The sequence below is a fragment of the Drosophila simulans genome, chromosome 3L (genome assembly GCF_016746395.2).
Source record: "Drosophila simulans strain w501 chromosome 3L, Prin_Dsim_3.1, whole genome shotgun sequence".
Lineage (NCBI taxonomy): Eukaryota > Metazoa > Arthropoda > Insecta > Diptera > Drosophilidae > Drosophila > Drosophila simulans.
This window is the reverse complement of record NC_052522.2, coordinates 21,691,495-21,707,373: the sequence shown is the minus strand read 5'-3', so window position 1 is coordinate 21,707,373 and position 15,879 is coordinate 21,691,495. Positions and strand designations below refer to the sequence as shown.

Genomic DNA, 15,879 nt, shown 5'->3' with positions numbered 1-15,879 from the left:
ATCGGCGGCGATAAAACAAAAGCCGATTTTCAGTTGAAAAGTTTAATTGAACAATGATAATGTTGGGCGGCGTTTTTTATACCAGCGGCAACAAAATGCCGGCGCACAAAAACAATCAAACGAAAACGTATGAGTACACTATGAGTATACTCACACACCCGCACACATGGGTGTGCATAATGGCCGGGCACTTTGCCATCACAACAAAGCAAATTGGTTAAAAGCTGAGCCAATATTGCGATAGATTAAAGATCAAGCGGCGCGATGAACAGTCGCGCCAATATCGACACTAATCAGCCCTCCGGAGTGCGGAGTCCTTCGGCACCAGCACCAGCACTCAACACTCAACACTCAACACTCAGCATTCTGTCATTATTTCCCCGACACTCACGACTAATTTGGCCCCGAGGCGCATTAACTCCATTTAAACTTATAGTCAAAGTTTCAGAGCGACCGAAACGAACTCTGAAATCAATTCATTGCATTTCCATTTCAGGGAGTTAGTTGTCCGAGTGCGAGCCTTATGGCAACATAATTCCAACCGAGCAGGAACTAGAGTGCATCTCGAGTCACTGAAAGAAATGACGGTGGGATGGTCCTTAAAAACAGATTAAAGGAGCAGGGCCAACTATGTTTTAAGAAATAAAGAAGAGAAACGATTATGTACGTATTTGTCAGCATTATCTTGGGATATCTAAGAACTAGAGTGCCACAAAAGTAGCAAAAAAATGGAAATTACTCCAAAAATGCTCCATGGCTTTGAATATTTATCTATACGATCTATACGCGTTTAAGTACACACTATAAATTCATACTGGATTGTGACTTCAATGTCCCTTAAATTGTATAACCCTTTTGTTCGCAGTGCATATTTTTTGGAAGTGACGAGTCTCGCCCGAGGACATTTCGGGCACTCGCTGTGATTGTTGAAAGTTCTTTGGGGAGCGGCCGGAAAAGCCTTCGTCGGTTAGACGCCCTTCCCCTGTGAATTTCCCGGCGGGGAGCTGATCACAGTCCATTTGTTTGGCTTTGTTGCTGCCACAACAATTGGAATGCAGGGCGATTGTGAGGCGGAATCCAGCTCAGATTTCGCCCAGCTCTAGTTGAATAAAATCTATTCCTCTCTGCCGCCTCGCCGGTATGTACATAAATATATTTATGCATTAATTACGAGCTTACAGTGCGGATGACACACGCAAGTCGGGGGAGGTGGGCAAATATGACAAAACAATAATGAAAGCTTTGACACGACTAATTGCCTGCGGCGTTTGCCGTCTGCTCGAGTTTCGCTCGCCCAAACTCGGCGAATTTGTAATTGAAATAATGCAATTTCCGTTACTCGTTTCAAATACATTTTACAGGAAATCTCAAAGGGCTCGTCGACATTTGCCACACCCCGTGTATCTCAACCCGACCCTCGACCTCGCTGAAAACTTAAACCAAAATTCATTAAAACTTTGCATTGTTTCCCCATCAAGTTCAGTTTCCCTCTCGCTCACGCGCTCTCTCTCCCTCTATTTGTGTGCCAGTGTGTGTGTGTGAATCTTATTTGAATAGGTATCCATTTTATTGTTTATTCTAGACTTTTGGTATAAGCATGTCGCGACTAATTCCAATTAATTCAGCAGACAAATATCCTCGAACGACGGAAGCGCAAAACTTGCAAACTTCCGAGCCGCCCCTAACCACCCACCACCCCCTCTAAGCTCCAGCCACCCCGCACCCCCCTCGGCTCACGAAATGCTGAGCATGCAACTTGGTTGGGCAGGATGGGCAGGAATTGGGGGAAATGGGGAAGGGGATTGGGAAACGGCGCGGACTGTGAGCTTTTGGCTTCGGCTTTGGCTAGTTGTATGCCATTGATTTCTGTTGTTGTTGGATCAGCTCATGTTGGCGTCATTGTTGTTGGTGTTGTTGTTGCCAAGGTCGTTCTCGGCTGCGAGGCGGAACAAACAGAGAAACCTGAGTGTGATGCACAGTGGTAGCCACTCAAAAATGACAAGGCTAGTCGATAGTTATGCAAAAGGGCAAATGATAATCAAATCTAATTTAAGGAAACCCCAAGCTAATCAACCAATGCTAACCAATAGATATTTCAACACAATCTTCTCACTTTTTAACATTTGAATTAAAGTTTAACATCATTACAAATTTGTAATGTTTATGGGAAACATTTATTTAAAAAAAAAGCATTCAACGTATTTATTAGTGATATAAATAAATAAATGTTCTTAGAAACAAACAAAAAACAACCATATTTAACATTTTTTCATCCATTTAATAATTATTATTATTTACGATATTTGCCAGACTTAACATTTATATTAAGTCGGCCCCATAAATTGATTATAGTCTTGCAGCTCGGCTAAAAAACTAGCACAAAAACTAATAATAAACCAAATCCGACACTTATTGTTTATAAGCAATGATCTTAGTGAAGATTGTATATATAAGCAGAATATTTTTAAACAGTAATATGCATTGCCTAAATCGTTTGTGGAAAACTTTAAAACTTGCTCTTTGTAGCTACATTGTTCTATGGTGCTAAAACTTAAGAATATATATTATTATCAAAACTATCAATTTATATTTTATCGATTATATATTGTCGATTATGTGGACCTTGGATCACAAAATTTACATTTTTGAGCATCCATCACCACTGTGCCAGATAATCAAATTGCCGAAAATGCGAGCAGAGCGAGAGGGCAAATCGGAAACATTCAGAACCTGAATCGGAGTCCTGAAGTTCTAAGAGTCCTGCCCCAGCATGTGTGCATGTGTAAAATCAGCTTAGAGCCCCTCGCTCCCTCCATCCCACCCCTCCCTTAAATCTCCACCCCTTTCTAGGCTGTGTGCGAGTGTGCTTGTGTGTGTTTCGGTTGGCAGCTCGGGGTTTATTTAAGCAAGTTGAAAGTTTTGGCTTGCAAGATTTACCTTCTGCCAGTGGAAGACAGCTGAAAACTTCTTTTTGCAGCACCATTGACTTTTGTATTTGTTACAATTTCTTCGGGTAATTCAGATTTTAGCAATCTGCAACGTGCAACCTGCCGCAGCCAGCTTCCTAGCTTCCTTTCTCCCTCGGGCAGACTGTCTGTCTCAAGGATTCTCACTTTTTGCTGAGTTCGAGTAATTTGTTTGTGCCCAAAATGCTAAGACGCTGGAATGAAACCCACACAGATTTTACTTAAGTGTAAACAAACGAGCGGAACTCGAAAATACAAGCAGGATTATTGGGACCACAGCTACAAGTAGATTTGTAATTCTTCTCCTGCTTATACGAACAGCTTTATCTTATCATAATATTGTTGGTCTTAACGAAATATATATATTTTTGTAAAATAAATTAATAAATTAGTGATAACGTCTTGGGAAATCCGTACAGATCGTAAAACTGAAATCTTCAAAGGAAACCATCCGACTTAATTTGCATACCCAAAACACGCCTATGCAGCAAATTCATTAAGCCATATCCATGCTCATTAGATGTTCAAATAACTTTCAGATACTTTGAGGGCAAACATAGCCGAAAAGTTCCTGGCCCGACGGATAACATGGCCAAGGGTTAATTGGCTGCAGTCGGGCCGAAAAGTGAATGAAATGGCTGGGACGGCAAATCTCGTTTGGATGTTAATCATGTTATTACTTGGCAAGGCAATTAATTAATGTGAGCTATTTATACATTATGCATGCGCCAGATACAAATGTATCTGTATCCGCATCTGCCTATCAGCACACACTCGGTTTCCTTGGCTGTGGGAGGGCGACTGGAAAATGTGCTGAGCCAAGCTGTCAGAGAGTTCGGTCATATTTGTTTTTATTATTATATGCATATGTTGACATTTACAAAGCCAACAGAAAGCGGAAGCGGAAGATGGGGAGGGGTGATATCAGCTTGTGCAAATAACTTTTTGTATCTATGATCCATCAGCAAATGCAATGGACGACAAAGTTTTCCTCGTCAAAAACAAGATTTTTTGGTCCCAACCCTCAGCTCCCCCAAGCCACCCCCCTCCAAGCCTCCTAGCATCCAAGCCTTGAAGCCTTGAAGCCCCCACCACGCCACCGAAACCATAAACCAAACACAGTAAAGACATTTAAACAAATCAAGCAATGAAGCTAAAAGTCTGTCAACCGTATCACACATGAGACCCCTCGTCGCCCCGAACCCAAAGCGGAATGCTTCATTTGGCCCAAAAATGCCAGAGCTTCGAAAGGGTTAACAGCACATGGGTCGCGGGAGGGGAGGTGCAGGCAACGGGGGAACATCATACTGGTTACTGCTGTCTTAAGTGATGAATATCTGGAGAGAATTCGGATGCGCTTTAATGGATAGATTGCGTTAGAAGAACTAGACCTCTGGGACCTGGTGGCAACGTAGAGTTGAGTGGGCAGAAGCGTAACCCTTCATATAGGGGTTACTATTTTATTGTTAATTCGGAAAACAGATGTTTCGTTACTCTACTTGATTGACCGCCAAGCGGAATCAATCGAATTACTGGAGAAATTACCAACCCTAGCACAATGCACTAAAATCACAATTTATTGAATACTTTAGTTCCAGTGCCAATTATGCATCTGCCAAAACAGCGAACTAGTAAATTGATTTTCTTTCGACTCTGAAGAGTTCCTTATGGGTCTCATATGGTCGCTATTATCGCTATAATAACTAAAGTAAATGTGATATGCATTTTATTGGACCCTGAAGTAGTTAATCCTTTGTTTAAGTGGATGGTTTCACAAAAATTAGTTCCAGTTTTCAGGCCTTATGTAAAAAATCTAAAACGAAGTAGAACTGAAAAACAAGACACAACGATAAAGTCCAATATCGCAACTATCAGATACCCCTTACTCAGCTACATGCAGTGTCAGAGCAATACAAGCAGTAAACTGCTTTATGGGCTAAATTGGGAGAAATGCCCAACTTGTTATTGAGAAAAATCCAATGATGATGAGTTTCACAAAAAAAGCACAGTTTAGGCGTTTTAAGTATAAAAGCCTTAGTTGAAAAACCTAAAGCGGAGTAAAACTGAAGAACAACACAAAACGCTGAAGTTCAGTGCCCGCGACTATTAGATACCCTTTACTTAGCTAAATTCCGTTTCATAGAGATGAAGTTCCGCGAGTTCTGCGGCAAGCAGTAAACTGCTTTTGTATAGTGAATTGAAAGAATTACCTCACATTGCGACGCAAATAAAAATAATTTATTAACGCAGCTATACGCCCATATACATATATTACGCTTTTCTTAATGCCCCCAATGTGTTCTTAAATCAAGATTGTGGCCTCCTTCCTTCCGAAGAATTCTATCCAATGGTTATAACGTTGTGATTGACATTTTTCTTTCTACCGGAGCCACCCGCTGGAGCGGCTGCAGCTGGTGGTGCTGCAGCTGGTGGTGCTGCTGCTGGCGGTTCTGCTGCTGCCTCTGGAGCTGGCAGATTAGCCGGATCCTCCTGTGGTCTGGCCAAGGCCACCGCGACCAGGACGAACAGCACGCCGATCTGTAGGAAGTTCATGGCCAGTATGGTATGAATGCCAGGGCGGAAGCGGTGGGGCCCTTTATAGCTCTCACTGATCCGGTGGAGCCAATAGGTGGAACCAATGCAAATCGTATGTCTGGCGATGATCTCGCTCGTGGGACAGATTCGGCTTCCAGCCGGCCTGTGGCAAAATTAAATTATACACAGTAATTTGTGTAAGTGGAAACATTTTACATGACATTTAAGCTTGCGTTCCCTGTTGCCTGTGGTTGTCTGGTGGTTGCTCCAACCCGAAAGATACACCGCACACATGAAAGATATACACACTGCATCGAGGGGTGTGGGGAAGGGCTTTGCACTTTGTCTGCTGGGGCGGAATATGCCGCGTTCAGTTCTCACTTTGAGCTTATTTTTGGGACCCCGCCCCGCCCACCTTCCATCGACCATCCCGCTCCACCCGGCAAACTTTCCACGCAACTGCAATGGTGTAAGTGGTCTCGGGGGATGCGAATATTTGGGGCGGAGGAGCAGAGGGGGCGGGGCACTCCCTCAATGCGGTCGTGTAGTCAACTTCAACTTCACTTAAAATCCTTTTTGCCATTACGTTTCGATGCATATGAGGTTTTGTTTCGGAAGGCAAGTGCTGCTGCTCCTGCTCCTCCTCATGGTCTCGTTGGTTGGTTGGCCCTTCGACCCGCCCTGAGCTTATTTATAATTTAAATTTGGCAAAAACTTTTGCCAGGTTGCATTTCCAACCATCCGAGTGGGTGAACTTTACTCTTATGCAAATGACACACACACACCTCGGTTCGATGTCATTCTCAAAGTTCCACCTGCTAAAGATCGAGTTTTTCGGCCCAGACCCGGAACGAGGAGTAGTCATTATGGCCTATGATTATGGCTATTAGAGTGCAGCTGTGCCTCGACGGTGGTCTATGCGTCGGTCACCTGGTTCTGGATCATCTTCCTACTCCGGGAGCCGCGAATTCGGCCGAGTTCAGCTGGAAAAGACATTTATATACGAGTTTATCTGTGGGGCGGCAGCAGTTCTAAGCACCAGAAAATAAACACACTTTTAACAGCTTTATCAAAGCCGAAGAGCCTCCTTTCCATATACCCAACGACGGCCAAAGACAGTTGGCAAACTCCGACCAATAAAAATTAAAATATTTAAGCAAAGCGTAAAGATGCAAAGCTGCGCAGTAAAGAAAGATACATGACCCTGTGTAAACGCCACGAGGAGTACACCCAGAAAAAAACATTAAACTGGATGGATTAACAATATGAAATAATTAAACAGATTTCCCAGTTTTATTACGCAAAAGTAATCTGCTCTATCAGGTGGTATCCTTTGGTTCAATTTCTCCATAACTCTATTGATTGAAATGGTCAGGAGAGGCGCTGTCCATATGTCATAATACCATTCTGCAGGAGTACTTACTATTTTTCTCAGTGTGGGATCAGCACAGAGCTCTCAGCTCCATGGCGGGTTCTATGGCAGATTAAAAATTCCACACAACCTGGGTGGCGGGATGAGGATGGGTGGCCTGCGGACCGAAAGTATCATTGCAAAAGTTTCATTCGCTCCTCTGCAAGAGATTTGGAAGCTGCGGTATAAATGCCTGGCGGCGGAGAAGCCCCCTTCGCCCCCTTGCCCCCCTGCCCCTTCATTCGTGCTCTAAGTATTTTCTCAGTTAATTATGCAAGATATACGGTTAAAATTTTGCAATATTACGTGCATATTTCAAATACCCAACGTGAAAATTCCCGCTTCCAGCGTAAAAACGGGTGCCGTAAAAATGCCTCCAAGGAGCACGAGCATCCGAGGGTTCCTGGATTCGAAGGATACCCCCCACACACACACACCCGCACACACGCGCGCTCGGTGACAGCTGTGCTGAGATGGAGGCCAAAAGGTTATGCCTCGTACGTGGCAAGGACCGGAGTGCCTCCCTCTCTAGGATGTGGGCCTTGGGTGGCAACTCCCTCGGCGCACGGCTTTTTAATTGCTCGTTTGGCTTGCAATCATCGCTCGTCGTAACGGGTTTTGTCGTTTATTGTTACCGTTAACACAACCGTTAGCACTGTCCCAAGGAGCCCCTGCATCTTATTGAAGCGTCCCGTCCCGATTTCGAGGCCCCCAAGCCGGGATAAGCTTATTTAAAGTGATTGCGCTGATTTAACGCTCTTACAAAATACATTTTATATACTATTTTATTTAATATATTATCTATGTATATATGAATTAATAAGTGGGGTTCATATAAGTTCAGATACCCTCCTTCCAAAACGAACTGGGACATAACCCAAAGTACGCATTAGTACTATCCACAACGAAAAGTGCCACCTTCAGTTTAATTACATATGTATTTATTTCAAACTTTTCCAATCACGATGTTGTTTTCATTCGTGTTCACATTCTTCTGTGCCGTGGCCAAGGCCGAGGACATGAGCAGGACCAGTGCGGCTGAAAGGAGCTTCATTCCGAATGAGAAGAGTTACCCAAGCGACTCGCGCGTGGCCTTATATAGCCTTTCTTCGGACGGCGCTAAGATCGAGCGGAAAGAATCGCGATCCGTGCCTAATGCGGCAAGTTGCAGACGCAGACACCCTCCGATTTTCCGTCGATTAGGCCAGAGGCTAAGCACGACACGAAAGGGGTGTTGTGGGTGGTGCGCGAGTGGGTGGTTCGCAGGGTGACTGCTGGGTGAGTTGCTGGCTGAGCCTGCGTATGCGTGCTGTTGACTGTGATTTATGTGGGGCAGGGCTCCACTTTCGGGCTACCTCAGCGCGAGCTCGTGCTGTTGTTGGCATCTCAAAACATATGCATAGATAAATTATACGCGGTAAGCGCCCCAAATTATTCCCCGTCCGCAACTACAAAACCAGCCTCGGCAAACAGAGCGATGAGCAAACATTTTGATGTGACGAGACTAAATTGAGCATGTTGTGCCGGCGGATGCATGGGCGTGGAGGCGTGGGTGGGGGCGTGGTCGGCAGCAGCCCCTGCTACCCGACAAACAATCCCGTGAATGTTTCCCGATCTCCATTATTTCGTTTTTTCGGCTCCCCTTTCGTGCCGTCCTCCCCCCACACCGCCTCACCGCCCCACCTCATGGCACATCTCGGAAAATGTATTTGTATTGCACGTCAGTCAGTCGGAAAATAGATTTCTGTTTCAGTTATCATCTCGGATCCAGCCGGCTGATGCTAACCAAAGTTTCGCCCATTTGCGGGGGTTTGGCTCCCGCTTCAAATGCTCACTGGATTCAAGCACTTTATATTTCGCTTTAAAGTGAAGAAAATCAATTCCTAGCTGTCAACTATAGTAGGAAAAATACTTAAGCAATTCATGCAGAATTATACTAACTGTTGAAGTGCATGTATAAGAACGACTCAAGTTATTTACTCCACTAACGAGTATCTGATAGTCGAGGCACGCATGCCATACAACAACAACTGCAGTCCCTGATTACATTTTGTTGATCAGAACTTTGGCTAAGTAAACCACTTGATCCTTTGATGCCGAGTAGCGTATGTCCAAACATATTCTCGCGAGTGAAGTCATTTAGAGTTTGCTGGAGCTAAGTCCGTTTGGAAATTCCGTTTCCGGTTCGCAGTGCGCTGTTAGAATTCGCCGGCAGGAACAGGAATCGTTTAAGCCATTCCACAAGAATTAAACCGTTTTGCTCCAAATCTTTTGGGCAAACAAATCACAGCTGAGCGCACAGGGGGAGGCGGATGGGGAACTTGGGGAGCATGCACGACAGGACCAGGAGCAGGAGCAGGACCAAGAGCAGGATCAAGAGCAGAAGCAGGAGCAGGAGCAGCATCGTTATATCGATGGCATTCACATGTTTAGCACACAAACGAAATGCCAGAGCAAAAATATGCATACAAATCTATCTGTGCGCATTGGATAGCCGAAATCGAGTCCAGTTTCGGGGGATTCCCGGTCGGCGGAGGGGCTTGGCACTTGGACCGGAGTCCTGAACTCGAATCTGAATCTGAATCAGAATCAGATTTCGAATCTGTCGACTGCTCCACATTTTGTTGTGCATGGCAAACATTGCGATGGAGTGTGTGATGTGATGTGATGCGATGCGATGTGTGGTATATCGTACATTGTCTGTATGGGTCCCTCGGACCACTCCTTCCGGATTTCCCGGCCCGATCTGCCCCTGCGCAGGCCACCGCATGGCTGCTGTCCCAATCAATTGTCCAAATGTCCAAACTTCATTTATTATGCGCATCACAAAAATTGAAGCAAATCATTTTGCCAATCGCATTTTGATTTCAAATGCCGCTTGCCGCTTGCTGATTGAGTGGCAAGCGATGGGTGGTTCGGTGGGTGGGGTATCCGGGGTGGTGCGGTGCGGGGCTGGTCAGCCGCCCCACAGTTTATGCTAATTCCTGTGTATATTTGACGCCAGCGGCGCCTGAAATTATGCAATGTCTTTATTAATTTATCTCAAAACCAAATGGGACTCTAACATACCGAGTCTAGGGATGACCACGTGACACGCACGTGGTAATCCTTCCGAAGGGTAATTTAAAATAAAGACACCCAATGGTTCGAGCCTTTTTATACCATTTAAGGTTTTTCGGTGGGGCACGCCAATTATTTCATATATATTACATATATACCAAAACATTTTTAACGAATGGTACTTTTTTTTGGCAAAATTTCCAGACATTTTCCCACAATTTCGAAGAGTCGAGAGGGCTCTGCCAAGGAGGGTATAATAACCCTATAACATACATAGACTGTATAGCCTACGACCCAACTACTTCCGAGGTGGCTCACGATCCCATCTCTGAGGCCCAAAGAGGCCTGCGGAGGATTTATTTTCGTCAGGGCCTTTCATTTCGGCCCGGCTATTTATGCAGTGTTTAACTTGGCCCGTGGCTCCTGCTCCGCCAGCTCCCACCTCCTGACCACCCCCTCCCCCCCTCCTGCGCACCGAGCGCGACACATCGCCGCGAGGGCGTGGCACTTTCACGCCCCAGTCGCGTAACTCATTTTCGCTCGCCAGACGAGCAGAGGAAGAAATGTGCAGGAAACTGGGAAAAAGGGAAGGAAAGTTTCTTTTGCCGCCACTTGGCACATTCTTAATTTCTTGCGTATTTTGTCAAGACAAATTGAATTTTTATGAGCGTCTCTCCTCCGTCGACGATGTCCTTTGCGAAAAGCAAAAGAAATCGCAAAAGTCGCAGCCGACGACGGCAGCAGAAACTTTAAACTTTTCTCATCTTGTGAAATTCATTTTATCGCAAGTAATTACTTTGTAAATATCCGGATGACCGAGAGCAGCTGCAGGCGGCACCTGCCGTCGCTCGGATATTTAAAGGGGAATGAAATGTCGCAAGCCTTCGGATTTTGGAGTCCGAATCCCACCATGTCCACCCCTCGAATCGCGTGCAAGTTTAAAAGACAGTTGAGTGCGCTTCCGAGCAGTTTACAGCATGTTTAATGCAACTTGCCATTGGGTCCGTCAAACCGCGGCAATAATTTGCACATAGAAAACATAACAGAGGGTCTTAGTGGGTAAACGCCGAAAGCGGAAGCGATGGTCCGCGGGCGCCGCAGAGGGCATCCTGCAATCGGAATCCAGCTTAGTCGAACAGACCGAAGCCCATATCATCGTCCTCCTCCTCTGATTCGGACTCGGGCTTCTTGGCCTCCTCCTTCTTCTCGGCAGCTCCGCCGGCGGCGGGGGCAGCCGAAGCCGAAGCAGCGGCGGCGAACTTGCTGGGGTCCTTGATGTACTCCTTGATGGTGGTCGCCTCCTTGAACTCCACCTCGGTGGTGGCAGCAATGGCCAGCAGGTTCTTGAATCCGTTGGCAATGCTGTGCGGGGCCGAGGCGATGGTGGGGTAGCCCACGGACAAACAAACGGCGGCCAGGTTGGCCACTCCCTGTTGGAACTTGGCGCGCAGGTCCTCGGGCTTGATGTCCAGGATCTCGGGCGAGAAGATCGAGCCGGAATCGTAGACCTGGTTGACAATCAGACCGTACGAGAAGGGCGAGATGTTCAACATGTTGAGCAGTGTCGCCTCGGAGGCGCCGACCTTGTCGCCGGGCTTCAGGATGGGCACATCGTTGATGATTTCAATTGTTCCCTTGGAAATCTTGGTCGGGATGGACAGGGCCTGGAAGAAACTGGTCTTCTCGGGTCCCAAGCCGGTGTTCTGGGCCGGGATAATGACGTGCAGAGGGGCAATAGCGCCGGGACGGGCGGGGGCGCGCACCTTAGACTCCAACAGCTTGTCGCGCACCTCTGCGAGATCGCCCTTGGTGAACACGAAGCCCACGTTGCCCTTGATGTGGGGCAGCAGCTTCTCCAGCTGCGGGTTGTTCTCCAGATGACCGCGGATGGCCTTGCGCATCATGGTGTTCTTGCCCATAAGCACGACGGCCAGTCCACGCAGGCTGGTACGGATGTTCTGCATCTGCTTGGAGCCCACGTTGTCGGCGCCCACGATGAAGCATTTTGGGAACTCATCGAACAGTTCCTGGAGGAGGGATCAGTTAACAGCATAAGCCAGGCGCGAGCTAGTAAGCTATTTCTAGTCGGTTCTATACTTACCACAACCTTGATGAAGTACTGAGCCTTCCACGCTGCCTTGTTCTCCCTAACCATTTTGATTGTGTATTAGGGACTCGTCGGGTGAATTTAAGAACTGTGAAATACGTGATAACGATTAGTCGGTGCTGGACCAACACAGTGGAACAGTTATGGACCCGAAAATGGTCGGGATGCAACATTATTCCGAACTTTTAGCAACACTTACCAAAGCACAGACTTTTCGGTTTTCGCTCACAGAACGGAAAGAGGGAAGTTGGCGGCGGCAGCCAGTGTGACCGCTTCGGTGGCGAATAAGATACCGCACGGTCGGGAAAAATACCAAATCCGATAAGCGATATGAATATTTTCCTTCTTCGTAATATGTAATTCCTTATAACGTACTCGAAAAGAAAGATTTATCAAATCATAGATTACTAATAGGCTAGTAATGCTGCTATACAGCTGCTACGCTTGTCAGAATACCTTCTGTTAACTAACAGTGCTTCTGGTGGTAAGGTAGGGTCACTCTGGCCACTGTCGGGCGATAACTTATCGATTGACTGTTAGTTTCTGTTTATTTGTAATATTGTGTTTAATCCGCGAATCGAATCCGCAATATATACTCGCAATACCACATAAGCACCAACAAGTCGACGCGCTGCCTCACATTCTATACACGGCACAACACCGCTGGACGACCATCTCAGCCAGCACAAGGAGAATCCCATTTCGCCACAATGGGTAAAGATTACTACAAGATTCTGGGCATCGAGAGGAATGCGTCCAGTGAAGACGTCAAGAAGGGATACCGCCGGATGGCTCTCCGCTACCATCCGGACAAGAACGACCATCCGCAGGCCGAGGAGCAGTTTAGGGAGGTGGTGGCCGCCTTCGAAGTGCTCTCCGACAAGGAAAAGCGCGAGATATACGACCAGCACGGCGAGGAGGGACTCAAATGTGATGACGAGCCGGCTGCGACCTTCGCCCACCCCACGTCAGACATGCTCCCCTTCATGTGCGCCGTCGGTGGAACTGTGCTCTTTGCGTTTGCCGCCTACAAGACATTCCAGTTCTTCAACCGGAAAAAAAAGGATTCCCACGGCGATGGATCCTCCTCGGAATGACCTAAGGATCCAAGGGCTTGGTGAAGCAATCTCGCGTATCTAGAGTTCTTCGTTGAATAGTCTTTAAGATTAATTTATAGGAACTTAATTATTGACTGTTGATCTAATGCATCCTGCGTTAATTATTGATTAATTTATTTATTTAGTAAGATAAACAAAGATTATGAAGTGCCGCCAACTTTTGCTCGAAAATAGACATAGCTTTAGCCAAATCGAATGATAAAACGGATAAATATTGGAGAACGAACTAATAGCATACAAAAATCACGTTTTTAATGACATGTTTAGTTTTTGCGATTTAAAAAACGTTTATGCGATATAAATATTAAAAAAAAAAAACAATATAGTAGAGAAAATTTAAGGCAGTTGCTTATTCAAAGTTCAATAAGCAGAGCCAGTCTGCTACTACGTATAGTATGCTCCACATAAGACGGAAATACAATTTGTAAATCAAATTTTTTAACGGTTTGTTGTTCTGAAAAAAAATGACATATTTTTAGATGTTTCTCTTCCCACTCGCATTATAGTACTCATTCGATGGCCACCTAAAATATGATATGACTCGTATTCATAATAAAATATGATGGCATCTGCCAGTGAGGACCGAATTTGTTGGTATTTTTTTCTCAACTGTAGAAAAGAAAGACGCATTTAATTGTTTTAAACATTTTTTTCTTGGCGCCAAGGCGAATAATGGGCGGCTGATACGATGTCTTTATCGATGTTTTTCCATGCAAATAGCATCATCGTTTCGATAACACACATTTCACCCATCTTTGGCAGCGCAGCTAGCTCAGGTTTTCTTAGTATATTTTTTCTTTTCTTAATATATATTATATATATTCGCAGGTGGCCGACAAAAATGAGCGACGTCTACAAAGATCACTACCAGGTTCTGGGCTTACCGAGAAACGCCACCGACAGTGAGATTAAGGAAGCTTTTCGGCGGCTGTCCCTGAAATATCATCCCGACAAAAACGAGGATGGAGCGGAGGAGTTCCTTAGAATCAACGAGGCCCACAGCGTCCTGATTGACCATCAGAGAAGGGCCATGCACGATTTCTGCTTGCAGTCCGTGGACTTTGAAGTCATTATTCCCGCCGAGAACGCTAGTTGCCAACTGTCTGAATTGGGAAATGCATTCTTCCCAATGCCACCCGAAACGCCGCCAGGTAGTTTTCACAAAAAGCTCAAAGTTGCTGTCTTCATCGGAGGCATTCTGGTTGGTACATACGTGGGGTACCGGGTATTCCAGAAACCGCCGCCATCGATCCCAGTTCCCCGGCCAATCACTCTTCCAGTGACGCAGGAACTAAGCCATTCGCATCTCGGATCCCTATGGACATTGACCTCCGGGCTATTGGCATTGAGATCGAAAAGAATACTGGGACTCGGCAAACTGGTGCCAGGAGCAAATGCTCGAGTTTCTCCTAGGACTCTGAACGCGCCCTTATCTTCGGCTGCCGAAGTCGTGGCCAAAACAGTAATCCGAGGCCCAGGAGCCGTAGGATCTGCTGCAACTTCCAGTTCGTCCTTAGCATCGGCAGCGAACGTGGCTGTGAAATCCCTACCAGGCAAAGCTTCAATGAATTCTGCTACGGAAACAGTGGCTAAAACACTTTCCCAGGGATCACGAGCTGGACCATCTTCAGCTTTCAAAACATATTCGTCCCCAGCGGTGTCATACTTGCGCTCTCTTCTAAATTGGGCAACTACACCGAAATGGGGCAAGGCACCACGAGCTGGACCATCTTCAGCTTTCAAAACATATTCGTCCCCAGCGGTGTCATACTTGCGCTCTCTTCTAAATTGGGCAACTACACCGAAATGGGGCAAGGCACCACAGGCAACCATTGCTGGTTTGGTTCATAACTCCAAAAACTCTAAAATATCTTCGTATTTGCGTGCTTTGGCCGGACGCTTTAGGAAGCTCCTTTAGTCCCACCCTTAGACGCCTCCAAAGACACTCTTTTCAAGGGAGTCGCCGCCACTTGGGTATGGACCGAAAATTGAAAAATTCCATTGGTGACTCCGCTAAAAACGCGTATAAGGCAACTCAAACAGAGCGGCGCCAAAATCTAAAGGCAAGTCCTAAAACATGAGAAGTTCCACAAGTAAACAGAAAATTAAAATAAAAGGGTGGCCAAATAATTCCCCGACATTTACGGGTGTCCCAGTAAGCTAAAACAAACAATATATACTTTTCCAAAATAAATTTTCTAAAATATTGTTTTCATACTCTGCAACGGATTTGGTTATATATATACAGCTATACGGTAAAATTCTGTCGAGCCTCTGCAGCTGAGTGAGGTCCGATCGGGTTGTCATAGTGTGTTAGAGAGAGATGACAATGTAATGCACGCCAGTGTGAATAGGACATTAGAGAATATGATGAAGAAGGGACATGTAAGAAAATCCCTTCCATGAAGGCTGGTAGAGTTGATCGGCACTTGCTGCGCGGCCGCACCAAATCACAAACTGAATAAACAAAATGGATGAGACTCCTCTATTGTCGACATATATATTTCAGTGGATAAAGGATAGCACTGCCCCCAGGAGAAAAGAATGTTAATTCTAAAGCAAAGAAAGGAAGGGTAAAAAATCCCTTGAATGCTCTGCCCAAATCGTATCCGATGCCATAAAACCGATGATGACTTACCCATTTTGTATATGTATTCTTGATGGGATTGAACTATGTACATC

At 45.8% G+C, this 15,879-nt stretch overlaps 5 protein-coding genes and 1 long non-coding RNA gene across 7 annotated transcripts; 2 read left to right on the top strand and 4 right to left on the bottom strand.

The window, feature by feature from the left end:
• Positions 1–3,800: 3,800 nt before the first annotated feature.
• Positions 3,801–4,645, bottom strand: LOC120284803. Its single transcript, XR_005544049.1, has 2 exons — positions 4,358–4,645; positions 3,801–4,303 (listed from the first exon to the last, which is right to left on the bottom strand). It is a non-coding gene; the product is annotated as an uncharacterized LOC120284803 (long non-coding RNA).
• Positions 4,646–5,182: 537 nt separating this feature from the next.
• LOC27207855 (male-specific opa-containing protein) lies at positions 5,183–5,549 on the bottom strand. The gene has a single exon (XM_039293919.2). The coding sequence runs from the start codon at positions 5,517–5,519 to the stop codon at positions 5,307–5,309; it is 213 nt and encodes a 70-aa protein (XP_039149853.1). The 5' UTR covers positions 5,520–5,549; the 3' UTR covers positions 5,183–5,306.
• A 2,282-nt stretch (positions 5,550–7,831) lies between these two features.
• On the bottom strand, positions 7,832–7,991 carry LOC120284801. The gene has a single exon (XM_039293920.2). It carries the CDS (start codon positions 7,964–7,966, stop codon positions 7,859–7,861), a length of 108 nt encoding a protein of 35 aa, XP_039149854.1. The 5' UTR covers positions 7,967–7,991; the 3' UTR covers positions 7,832–7,858.
• Positions 7,992–10,926: 2,935 nt separating this feature from the next.
• Positions 10,927–12,438, bottom strand: LOC6739097 (60S acidic ribosomal protein P0). Its single transcript, XM_039293918.2, has 3 exons — positions 12,279–12,438; positions 12,074–12,167; positions 10,927–11,999 (listed from the first exon to the last, which is right to left on the bottom strand). Exons 2-3 carry the CDS (start codon positions 12,125–12,127, stop codon positions 11,100–11,102), a joined length of 954 nt encoding a protein of 317 aa, XP_039149852.1. The 5' UTR covers positions 12,128–12,167; positions 12,279–12,438; the 3' UTR covers positions 10,927–11,099.
• Positions 12,439–12,576: 138 nt separating this feature from the next.
• LOC27206205 (dnaJ homolog subfamily B member 4) lies at positions 12,577–13,784 on the top strand. Its single transcript, XM_016169084.3, has one exon. It carries the CDS (start codon positions 12,790–12,792, stop codon positions 13,174–13,176), a length of 387 nt encoding a protein of 128 aa, XP_016032938.1. The 5' UTR covers positions 12,577–12,789; the 3' UTR covers positions 13,177–13,784.
• Positions 13,785–13,852: 68 nt separating this feature from the next.
• LOC6739095 lies at positions 13,853–15,422 on the top strand. 2 transcript variants are annotated; one of them, XM_016169086.3, is made up of 3 exons: positions 13,853–13,973; positions 14,026–14,908; positions 15,014–15,422. In XM_016169086.3, exons 2-3 carry the CDS (start codon positions 14,039–14,041, stop codon positions 15,113–15,115), a joined length of 972 nt encoding a protein of 323 aa, XP_016032937.1. In that variant the 5' UTR covers positions 13,853–13,973; positions 14,026–14,038; the 3' UTR covers positions 15,116–15,422. The 2 variants fall into 2 exon arrangements, with proteins under 2 accessions (XP_016032937.1, XP_016032936.1); XM_016169085.3 differs by having other exon boundaries at positions 13,854–13,973; positions 14,026–15,422.
• Positions 15,423–15,879: the final 457 nt, after the last annotated feature.